Below are 12,364 nucleotides of genomic sequence, written 5' to 3' on the forward strand. Positions count from 1 at the left end.
ATCGGTCAGCTTTCCGCATTTGTATGAACAAAGTACCGAAGTACGGTTGTAGAACATCATTGTGGAGTTGTGAATCTATTTATTGAGAGAAACACAAGCGAGGTAGGCCTGCAGCAAAGTGAAATACCGGATTATGTCCTAAGAACGTTATATCGTTTGGGGAACTCTACCCTGCACGTAGGATAACAGTTGTGTGTTTTACATGTAGGTGTCAATACTTTCTTGTACTTTGTTGCGTTTATGCTAACGCATACTTTTAGGCAAAAAATTAATTATTTACTTTGTTAACTGTCAGTTCAAATTAAAAAGTGGCATGACAGCTAGGATTACCAATTCTTGCAATGAATTGAAACAATTAGGGCACAGCATGTTTCGGAAACCTGGAAAATCTGTTGCCATTTTTGATCTGTATTTTTGCGAAATAAATTTCATCGGGAACGGTTATTTCAGAATATTAAGTTTAAATTTTCCTCTAAACATATATTTTCACTAATAAGCAACTAGCAGGGCAAAGGCAATGGTGTTCGTGGGTTTCAAAATGAGATTTTATATATATTTATGATTTATGAATTGAAAAATTATAGCGGTTTTGGGTAATATACATTTTAAACAATATATAGTATACTGAGCTGAAATCTATAATCCTATATAATATAGTACGGTTGGTAGTCGTAGTTACAACTGACATTCAACCAACTAAACTAAAATTTAGTAAACTAGTAAACGGAATAGATAAGTCTATTCGCAATGTTGCCATCATGTTGCAAGGCGACCCTTGCAAGGAAAAGTCGAAAATAGGGATTGCGCATCTTAGGCGTCCCCAAAGTTTACTTGTGTGCAGTGCGTTTTTCGCCATGACACTGTAGAGTTTTTACTCCGACTGGATAAAAATAGAATCGTACGTCGCGGTGGAGGACGAAAAGCTTTCCGAAAAAAATCCCTTCTCTTGCCCTCGCAGCTATACATCTGCGAACGGTGCATCGACCAGTGTGGGTTGAATTTCGGTTCACTTTCAGTTTCGTCGGGTCAATCGTGGCGATCGGTTTGGGAGTCGGCAACGTCGCTGGCGGTTGGCGCGCGCGCGCGCGTTACAGAGATTTCTCGGGAGACGCGACTTTTAAATTTCGAGTCGCGATGACTCTGATGTAACCGAGTTTCGCCCTTTTTTTGACAACTATCCACGGAAGTATACGTCGTTGAATTGAATTTAGGAAAACATCATAACGTTGAGGTACTCGTTTTAAAATAAATTAAAGCATTTAGAAGCAAATATTTGTACAACCAGTCGCCTAAAATCCCGGGCGCGACTTCGTTATATCCTACAATTTATGAAATTTGTTTTGCTAATCAGTCTCTAATAATTAGCACATCAAATGCAGGTCGATTTTTTTCATTGAACTAGTCAACAATCGATATATCGCTAAATTTTCATGTTCAAACGAGGTGTCAGCCTATTTTCTGAAATCACCCTGGAGAATGCTATTAATTAAACTGCCATATTAGTTTTTCGGTATAAGTTTTTGAAGTTTTCTGTGGCATACTTTTCAATCTCGAGATATGTGCTTTTTAAAATTGTATTGTTGCAAGTAAAGCAATATTTCACAAGACCATAATTTTTCAATATTTTTTCGGTCTTATATTTTATGTTAAGGTATGGTTTACCAAGAAAAACTATGTAGACTTTGTAGCAGTCATGACTTGTCTATTGGTTTATAAGAGCCAAAAAGCAATGCCAAATTAAACTCGTGAAAATAATGATATTGAGAAAATATATCTCAACAAAATGTCGCTAATTAGAGAGATATAGAGTGATAAAATTTTAGTTCTTGAAATTTTTCTTTCATTATAGCTGATTCGGAAGAAGAGAAACACAATTACATTGTATTTTTTAATTACACCATAAAATATTGATATTTTACTTTCTTCTTAGTTCTGCTGTTATATTTTTTTTAATATTATGATAAAGAAATGATTTATAAGGTGAAGAGAGAACTACATTTAATTGGATTAAATATACCGTTTTGAGAGATTTGCAAAAATTGGTCCCTATTGTAAAGTTGTTAATGGAAATCCAGTTGGGGTCACACTGCACAATAACATTAATATAATAATTTGACTATTAGTTGAAAGTTATATATCTCTTACATTAATCACATACACGTTGTAACTAAATAGTCTTTTTCTTTTTAATTTCTTTATCTTCATTTTTGAATATGAATAAGTTTCTACACAAAAATACAACTTACTTTCAACAAATTTCAAAATATTTTTTTTAAATCTGAATAAAACTGAACCATTGAAGTTTTGGATGAGAATTACCCACAGCTCGCCGGTTTAAACAATTATTGTTTTCTTGTTTTTGAAAAGGGCATTTTTGTGGTTTTAAATATACGATTTTTTTCCAGGTGAATATCTTCTTTGAATGGTTTAGTTATATTTACGTAAGAGTCACCACTTACCTTAATTAATTGCGAATAATTAAATTACAAGTATTATATTTCGCAACACCGACTATGATAATTTTTGAAGATCCAGATTTAATTTAACGTGGAGTATTTTAAGGTTTATAAACGTCATTGTTGTATTACTCTTCGTTGTGTTTTTGTTGCAATTTTTTAGAGAATCAAAAAATGCCAATTACATCGGACGCGTTGAATATGAGAATAGTCAAGCAATCCTGATTTAGTAGTAATCAGAAACGTTTATTCCCTGCCAAGTTTGACAAGGATACCCCAAATAGAGAAAAAAAATCATTCTGTAATACTAAAGAGGAACATTTTAGCTAAGTGATTTAGGTTAAATATTAATGTTTTATGCTGAGGATTTTGCGGTTTATTATTAATGAATCACCTTGTATATTTTTTATGAATTAAACAAAAGCGAGGATGATTTTTACCAGCGAATAACAAACAGTTAATTTAAACAATGCGAGCGCATTCTCTCGTATATTTTAAACGTCTATCTGCGAAAAACATCTACTGGCCCAAATTAGAATAAATGACTTACGCGTTTCGGACAATTCTTACGAAATTTCTAGATAAATTACTTATTCGTTGGCTCGTTATATTAACCCCCCAGTCACTCTAGTTTTTTTATTCCGAGATTGACTTGCTTTTAATAATTAAGTAAATAAGTAAATATATTATCCTGTTCATTTACCATTAAAATGTTTGAATATTTCAAGTGATGACATTAGATTTACGAATTCTTATCCACTTTTTGTCAAAGAAAAAGCGAAATATAGCTGAATATACCATTTAAAAACTATTACAAAAAAATTAGTAAAACTTGGCGCTAATGCACTGTTAATTTAGTTATTTAAATCTCGAAGTCAGGACTGATTTAATTTGAAATAAAACAAATATCGAGCAAGACTTTTCTAAATTTTATTGAACCGACGTTTTGTACAAAAATATTAATATAAGGTGATCCAAAACGAAAATGAAAATCTAGAAACTAGATTTTCATTCTCAATTATTATAAAACGATTGAGCCAAAGTTACCTTATACAAATGTTGTGAAAGTTTTTTTTACAAAAACAATAAACATCCAAATTGACGTTAATAAGTGCAGTAGATATAACTTTGTTAGCAAATATCATAAAATTGTTAATAATAATAATATTGAGCAAGTATACATTTTATAAAACAAAATTAGTACTTTTTCAAATAAAAAAGGGGATGTTTTGCTAGATATACACATCACATACATTATACAGGGTGTTTTCGAAAACATGCGCCAACGTTCGGCATAAGATTCGTTACCTAAAAATAGGAAGAAGTCCATTTAAAACTTGTTTCGGAAATTCTTAGCTTTCGAGACAGGTGTTCAATATTTAAAAATAAACGACTTGTGCGAAATTCTTTACGTCGTAGGCTAATGCCTGCAATGAAGTCTGAACTTAGTAAATGTCAGTTTTCATGATTTTTAATTATTTGCTAGAAAATAATTCAAGATACGAAAACAACTCAAGTGTCAAAAAAGTTGTACTTTTTGACAATACTATTCCTTATGATACCCCGGCGAACTGCACTGGACTTTACAAGTTTTTTCTAGTTAAAGCAAAATTATCCCTTTATCCTTATATATAACGTCATTTTTTTTATTTTTTCGAATGACGCCAGCGGAACTCCGGCGTTAGCGTTTTCTCCATCACCCTGTATATAGCAACCTACATTTCATAAATTAGAAACGAAGCATGTTCGGCTTAATTGTCATATAAGAATAGGTAGAGTTCTCCAAACAACATACTGTTTTTACGACATAATCAGGTATTTAATTTTGGCAAATTATTATAAAGGCTTAACGGCAGGCCTACCTCGCTTGGGGTTCTCCTTGTAATCCTCAATAAACTGTGTAATTTCTGATTTTTCGTTAAGTCTTGGTCAATTTCGACCCGTATATGTTACGTTACCGAGATTTTTTGTTTTTTATCAACTTCAAGTGAAAGTTTAGGTTTACGTTTACCTCTAATCTGCAAAAACCTCTTAGTTTTCCCGCAAACGTTGTTTATTATCAGGTTCAAAATATAGTCATTGCACAATTGTAGCAACGCCTAAACTGTCGGTAAAATATCCGCAACAGTTGCAATAAAAATTTATTAAAAACTATATAATTACAATTAATTCCATGATTATCCATCGCAACGCGCGTGTAACGTGTGTGTACGATTGCGAATCGTTATTTCTATCGTTCCGGATTGAGATTTCTTTTAAGTATTTTTTTTAAACGGCGAAAACACTAAAATCGCAATCGGAACAATAACGTTATAAGAGTGACCGCTATATCGGACCCGCGTAGAACTTTATCGCGATGCTCGTTTCGCAATTTTTTAATTAAAACTGCGGTGTTGCGATGGGTGCCTTTTCTAAAAATTATCCTCTTTTGTTATTTGGAGTAATTAGATGTTGTAAGTTAACATGTCGGCGCGTGTCGCAAAATGAAACACCTAATTGCCTGGGGACGTCTTACGGTCTCGGATTTATATCGGTGTCGCTGATATTAAGCCGTTTAAAGACATAAAAAAATGTTTCAGTCGGGGCCACGATGCGGCGTTCGTGACGGTCGTAAGATGACGAAATGGACCTCCGCGGAACCGCAGAGAAAACCGCCCCCGGAGCCCCCCGACCCGGAATCGGTGACCGACGATCCACTCGCGGCTCTGGACTTGGGGGAAACTCGCGGGACCCTCGAGGGAGGAAGAAAACAAGTTTACGCCGTCAGCAGGTACGCCAGGGGGATGGTAAAATCGTATAAACTGACAACTGGTTTACATCAATAAATTGAATAAAGCTAAAACAAATATTTATTATTATGCCCATTGATATAGAGAGCCACATTTAACAGACATATCCAAATTATTCACGATGTTACACCGAGTAAAATTGGGTATTGCGGCATTGTTTTTATATGACCTTCATGTTTTGCGTAATAATATTGTTGTAAAAAATCGTTGCCTTTATGGATTCGTCTCAGTGTTCAACAATAAAGAAACAGCTTACCGGTTTCAAAGCCAAAATAACTTTGTTGATCGATGTCACTCAAGAAGCATTATTATATATGTGTCCCGTTTCTTAATACTAATGCTTAATGTAACATAGTCACAGAAAGTGATTTTGATATTATTTTACCCTCCGGGACGTGCCGAACATTTTGAAATTCCAAATTACAATTTCTGTAGAAGAAATTGAGTTGGAGGGGGTGGTGGAGTAGCGGCTTATGTAAAAAGTGTTTTTAATATTGAAATAATTCAGTCGGATTTTCTCACGAATGTGCAACTAGAATATCTATGTTTAATATTTTCTTTTGGTGACTTAAATTTATTTAATTTGAATAATCCGTTAACTTCACTTCTTGAAATTATGACATTGTACAGATAATCAATGAAGCTACCAAGGTTACCACTTTCACCCTGGATTGTTCGATATCGGAGTTTTAAAAATTTTGATGTAGGGTTGTTTCTGGTATCGATGGAAAACTTGTCCTGGAATGAAATAGTATATGAAAATAACATCGATAGTAAAGTCCAGATTTTAACATTTTTAACATGCCTCTATACCAGAAGGCCGTGTAACTAAGCCCAAGGTACCACGGTTAACATAAAAAGTTCAGAAGAAGTAGACTACGGACGGACTAGGATAAGTAAAAATTTCTTAGGAATTTTACTTTGAGCGAGGTTCGCAGGGAAAAAGTATTTTAACAGCTTATGTGCAGAAAATAATCGTTGCAAACTATGGTCAGCTGTCTGAAATTTTGACATTTGTTCCCAAAGAAATATCACAATACCGGCAATATTCTCTGATCCTAATTTAACTAATGAGCACTTTGCTACATTTTTTCAGAAAATTTCAAACTGTGACCAGCAGGTCTACTATAATAATCATAAATACAATAATCCCATAAACTTCCCCTTTAGGATGGTCGAAGTGTCTGAGATAAACCAAATTTTAAATTCAATGATATCCAATGCAACCGGGCTCGACGAAGTTTCACCACTAATGTTAAAATACTGTAGTCCTTTTTCAATGATTAACGTATTCTACCAGCAATTTCAAAAAAAAAATTGAGAAAGTTTTGTATGCTCGATTATTTTATAAAGAATAATATCATTCCGAATATGAAGGAAACATTTTGGTACTTCGGTTGCATTAACTAATGTTGTTGACGTTATAATCAGTGCATGTGACGAAAATATGTCAGCATATTGGATTTTTCAAAGGGATTTGACATCATTAATCACAGTTTGCTTATAAGTTAGTTAAAGTTTTATAGTTTCCCATCAGCATCGTATAGTTTAATTAGATCATATCTATCAAACGGGTTTTAAAGAATAATAATAATAATACTAATACTAATAATACATTGAACTGAGGTGGCTTTTTCTTGATGAAAATCCATTTATCAAAATAAATAAGAACTAAAAGTTCAGATTTTCACGAAATTATATATTTTGACATGACAATTGTTTCGACAACACCGTGTCTTTATCAAATGTCACAATCACATTTGATAAAGACACGTTGTTGTCGAAACAATTGTCATGTCATAATATATAATTTCGTGAAAATCTGAACTTTTAGTTCTTATTTATTTTGACTAATAATACATATTCCGATCAGGTTGCTTTGCTCTCTGGCTGCATCTTAGGGGCATTGCTCTTTTTAGTTTATACTGCTGACGTTTTGGGGCTACACGCATTTGCCCATGACACGCAGCTCTATTGTTGTTTGGATGCCGATGACTATATTGAATCGCGATTTACATATTATAGGTGGCTTTTCTAGTGGCCGCAACCTCTAATTAAATGCTACGAATTAAAAACAGAATTATGCCTTTAGTCGGTAGACTTAATATTAAAGTTAATGACACTAAATTAAAATTTGCTACTACTGCAAAGAATTTACGGGTTGTATTGAATACTCAGGTTCGGTTTAAGGAACATTTAAAATCTATTTTCAAAAAACTTGCTGCTCATTTAAGATGCTTTATAATAACAGGCAAATATTAGGCAAAAGTTTGAGAAGAAACTTATGTGAGTCACTTGTCTTGTTTCAATTTAATTGCTGTGATTTTGTCTACGGTTTTTGCTTGGATCATGAGAGTCGAACTCGAATACAAAGAGTTCAAAAAACTCATGTCTCCGTTTTGTCTATGGGATCCGAACATTTGATAATACTTCTCATCTTTATAGCGATATAAATTGGCTGAGAATGGATGCTCGCAGAGATTTACATTTTGAACAGTCAACAAAACATAAACAGACTTGTGCAAGAGGATAAAGTCAGTCTCATCAGCTTTCCGATAAAAAGATTATCACATTCGTTTTACTTTACTTTAAATAAGAAGCCATTTCAGAAAAAGTAGTTCTCAAGATTGTAAATTTTAATAAACCTCGAAACGAACCAAGTTTGTAAAAAAAATAATAAACTTTACTTATAAAGTTGTATTTTTAATAGATTATTACATTTTAAGTATTTTAATATTAGATTTGATATTAGAATGATTAATATCTCAAGTCAAAGGTTTATTTACAGTATTTACACAATTCAGCAATATTACAAGTCACTATGTGATTCGCACAATACTTGACAAGCATTTTGAGAATTTGTCGTCTTTAACGACTAAATCCTGCTCGACATTGCTTTTAGATTCCTCTTTTAAAAGTACGTGTAGTTTAGGACTAACTCGTTCCCTCTCTCTTCCTTACGCGCAATTTTTTTTATTTTTTATTTTTTTATCTTAGATGAAAAATGCGAATCCCACATTTATTATTCTAGTAAACTACCTGTAGTAACGCTGCTGCCACATTACTTTCATGCGCCAAACTTTCGAAAAAAATTAGTTAGCGTCGAGTACTCAGGAGTAGCGCCCTAAATTTTGTTGTGTACAGGAATAAAAAGAGTAAATATTTATAATATTATGTACGTTAATTGCATTTTTTTGGAACTGATTTTATACTTACATTTTTTTTATTGAAGATGGAAGATAAAATATTTTTATCTTTTATTTTACCATAACCATAATTATATTTAAATATTACATTCGTAATATTTAAATATAATTTGATCTCGACAACACGTCTACATAGTAGTTGGCACAATACATCATCAATTAATCATCATAGTTCAATTCCATCCGTTGAATGCAAAGAGTATATTAGTTCGATAAAAGTTATTTTGGTCAGGAGTTTCATTTGTCACAAGTAAAGTGCAGCAGAAATAAACGAATTAGTTTCAGATACTATACTTTTTCAACAATCATTAATTTTTGGGTAAATTTTTGCAAAACTAGACGAATATATATTCACTGAGTGACTTGTGAAGTGATCGTCAAAATACGACGACTGAACCGAAAACATTTGATCGCTCCCAAACCCATGGCTCATGTCCTGAAAACGCACGAAGTGGCTAGCGGCAGTGAAGGGTCTTAAAGTGACAATTTCCATTTGCTTGATCTGTATATGATGGGGTATTTTAGTATATTTAGGAACAAGAACAGAAAATCAAAATGAACAAGGTAAAACAAATTTGGAAAACTGAAAAATATTTTACTGTTTCTGTCAAATTTTTAACCGTATTCTCTATTCTTATTCTTATTTGTTACTTTTGAAAGCCGGTTAAATTGCAGCAAAATTTTGCTCTTAAGTCAATTAAGTCCTTTGTCCATCTTCTAACTTGGTCTTCTGTTATCTGACGTTTAACTACATATTTGTTTTTTAAATAATCTCTTACATAAAGCAAACTAATTCTTAAACTAATGAGTTATTTTGTGTACATCTCTGAAGATAGGCTACTGTTTTTTTTCAAAACGTATGTGATAATTAACGAATAAAAAAAAATTAGTGCACACGGTTAGGAAACTTGAATTAAAAATGTCAATTTTATGTTTATACCCCGAAAACAGTGGCAAATAAAATAAATAAAATAAAAATAAAAATGCACGTTATTTTACCAAAAAGAGAGATACAAACAATTAGAAATAGGTATTTATACAGTTTCATAATGAAAACAAAATTTTTTAGACTAAATAGTTTTTAGTTTGTAAATAGGTGTTTGAATTTTGTTTACAGCAATTTTATTCTAAAGAGCCTATTTACCTTCTTGTTTAAACATTTCAAAGATTGCACTCTACTATTATTTGTATTTGTATTGTAATATAATAATAAGTATTAAGAAAAAAGAGCTCTTATGTAGATATTTTAAATTTTTGCACAAAATTTTTGAGAAAAAACAAGAACTAGTTGCTAGTTACCTCTAGAAAGTACTTACTATATTAATGAGAAGATTATCCTCATTATACTTTTGCATTTACGATTTAGTCTCATATATAAATAATCCTCTTACCACCAATAGATCATTAAGCCAATTTTATTGATAATTTATCACTGTTTGATGATACTGTTCCACTCGACATAAAAAAGAAGGTAGCCAAAGCTGTAAAAACTCGAGATGGTCTAAATTCTGGGGTTAAAAACTTGAGATCAATCAAAAGAGCATCAATACGATTATTCAAAAGGATTTGAGTGAATTCGTTTCTCAAAAATCATGGAATTTGTTCGAAATCTTAGAGCTACAATATGATGTCCTTGGTGTTAACATTGCATTGTGGACTGCAGATGAGAGTTATAAGGAAAATGAAGAGCATGTAATATATGAATATAACCAGTGTTTGTATAACTAAATCTAAATATTTTTGTATTAATACTGTATTGTGGTATACAATTACATATGGGGGAAGGGAATTCTTTTTCAATTAAGGCATTTATTGGTAGTTCTTAAATAAAAAACTTTTATCTTCCGAAATAGATAATATATAATCTCAAAATTTACTAATTCAATGAAAAAATTGAAAATATTTATTAAAAATTGTGACTATAAGTACCCATTGGGATTCCAATGCAAATATCCTCAAAATGGTTCGAGTAATCGATAAACCACAACTACGTTTTTTGTGGAGCATTAAAGTTGCTATGAGAATAATTGAAAACATTTCCCGATAATTATTTTTCAGTCAATAACAAAATTCAGAACAAAAAGTTATTTTTCTGTAATTTCTTCAATCTTTGACCTCAACTATCCTTGAAATGGTTCGATTTATCGAAAAAGTATAAGAGGCCATTTCTGTAGACCATTCAGTTTCCTATAAAAATTATTAATAAAATTGGCTTAATGATCCATTGGTGATAATATATGATTAACTAACCACAACTGTAATGAGGATAATCTTCACATTAATATTACGAGCTTTATTATTATATTATTATTATTACTTGCTAGAGGCAACTAGTTTTGTTAGTTTTTTGTTTTTTTTTACCCACGTTAATACATACATTTCCATACCAATCTCAAAATTCGAAGTCTAGCTTAAGATCTCAGTTACTCAACATTAACAATTTTTTCGAACACGTTGGTAAATAATATTTCATGACCTTAAATATAAGAATTGCTGGTAAAAATTTCAACTTACTTTAAATTTGAAATAACAACACTTACTTGCAGTTCGATGTGAAAGGTGAACTTTCAGTTAAATGGTGAAGTACTAGAGCATTGAGCCTGTGCCCAAATTTAATCAAATTTTCAGGAAAAAAAAGTGTGTGGAAATAACCGGTTAAGGGGCATTTAGGGACTTGCGCGGAAGATCATAACCTCTTCTACGAAAATTTCTAAGCCGCATAAGTTGTGGTTATACGATATTTAAGTCTCCTATATTATTTAATAGCTCCACGAGTTAACGCAATGTTATCGAATTTTTAACGCCCGTCTATGGGTTGCACCACGCCATCGCTGCATTTTGAGGTAAGTTTACGGTCTATATAACTCGGAAGCGCGGCGCAATCACGTTTGTGCACCGTTGCGAAAAATGGGGAACGTTTGATGCTCAGTTGGACACTTTACGCAATCTCCCGAATAACTAAACGAAACATTTTACATAATACGGAGAATACGACTTGACATGGTCCGATGACGAAGTCATTGCGTAATGGTTTGAGGCCCAAAAACGACCTTGGGAACATAATTTCCGGAAAGTGTCATTTTTGGCATCATTTCACCAAATTTGCGGCGTTTCTTTTACAATAATTACGAAATAACTAATCCAAATGGGATCTTGCTACACAAAATTTATTTTTAATTAGTGTTGAAAAGCTTCTTTAACGGCAACCGGTCTTAGCATGATTATTTACAACAAACTACTAAAAAAGAGTATATTTCATATATGGATGTCAATCATAGATATTACGCTGTCAGTGAATCAAAAGAAAAAAAACACTAAAATTCTAACTATTTACAAAAGTTCTGGATTAGTCCTGCGTCAGTTGTTGTTGAGTCGAACTTGCTGACGTTTCGCCGATCATTCTGTTGGCTTCTGCAGAGCTTAACTTAAACTGGCTCGCATTCTACTGTCTCTGGTTATTTAATGTTTCAACTTGTCAACACTAGTGAAACTATCAAACTCTCCTCAACTATCAAACACTGTGGTAAATGTATCATCGCATCAACTTTCGGACACGGAAAAATCAACTCTTGTAAAAGGTCCATATTTCGTCGTTGCCCCACTTATTATCGCAAAAGAAGCAATCATGTCAAATTTGTTAATTTATCTTAAACAAACTTCCATCTCAAGCAGCTAATCAAATTCGATTTAAAACCGCAAGAATCCTAAAGAAATCAAAACTTCCTAAATCTAAAATTCCAAAGCCTGAATGTATTAAGTGGGTATCAGGAAAAGATTCAAGATATTCTTACAGATGGATCATATCGTCAACTTAAAAAACATCCTAAGTCATCTAAGGAACGGAACCTTAAATCTGTTATTAAGGCTTCTTCTCTATTAAACCCCGTAAAAAAGTCTGTCACCCCTCTAAAAT

At 32.4% G+C, this 12,364-nt stretch overlaps 1 protein-coding gene across 2 annotated transcripts in view; it reads left to right on the forward strand.

The window, feature by feature from the left end:
* The first annotated feature begins 1,030 nt into the window (after window positions 1–1,030).
* LOC132708140 (uncharacterized) overlaps window positions 1,031–12,364 on the forward strand; it is a 48,012-nt gene continuing 36,678 nt past the window's right edge. Inside the window, exons 1-2 of one of the 2 annotated variants that reach the window (XM_060680275.1) lie at window positions 1,031–1,231; window positions 5,036–5,226. In XM_060680275.1, coding sequence (XP_060536258.1) covers window positions 5,072–5,226 — 155 coding nt within the window. In that variant the 5' untranslated portion in view covers window positions 1,031–1,231; window positions 5,036–5,071. Of the gene's footprint in view, window positions 1,232–5,035; window positions 5,227–10,769; window positions 11,295–12,364 lie in introns of those variants that run through there. The other variant, XM_060680276.1, reaches the window with a different exon arrangement.

Source organism: Cylas formicarius, unplaced genomic scaffold, assembly GCF_029955315.1.
Source record: "Cylas formicarius isolate icCylForm1 unplaced genomic scaffold, icCylForm1.1 PGA_scaffold_10__41_contigs__length_53128322, whole genome shotgun sequence".
NCBI classification, from domain to species: domain Eukaryota; kingdom Metazoa; phylum Arthropoda; class Insecta; order Coleoptera; family Brentidae; genus Cylas; species Cylas formicarius.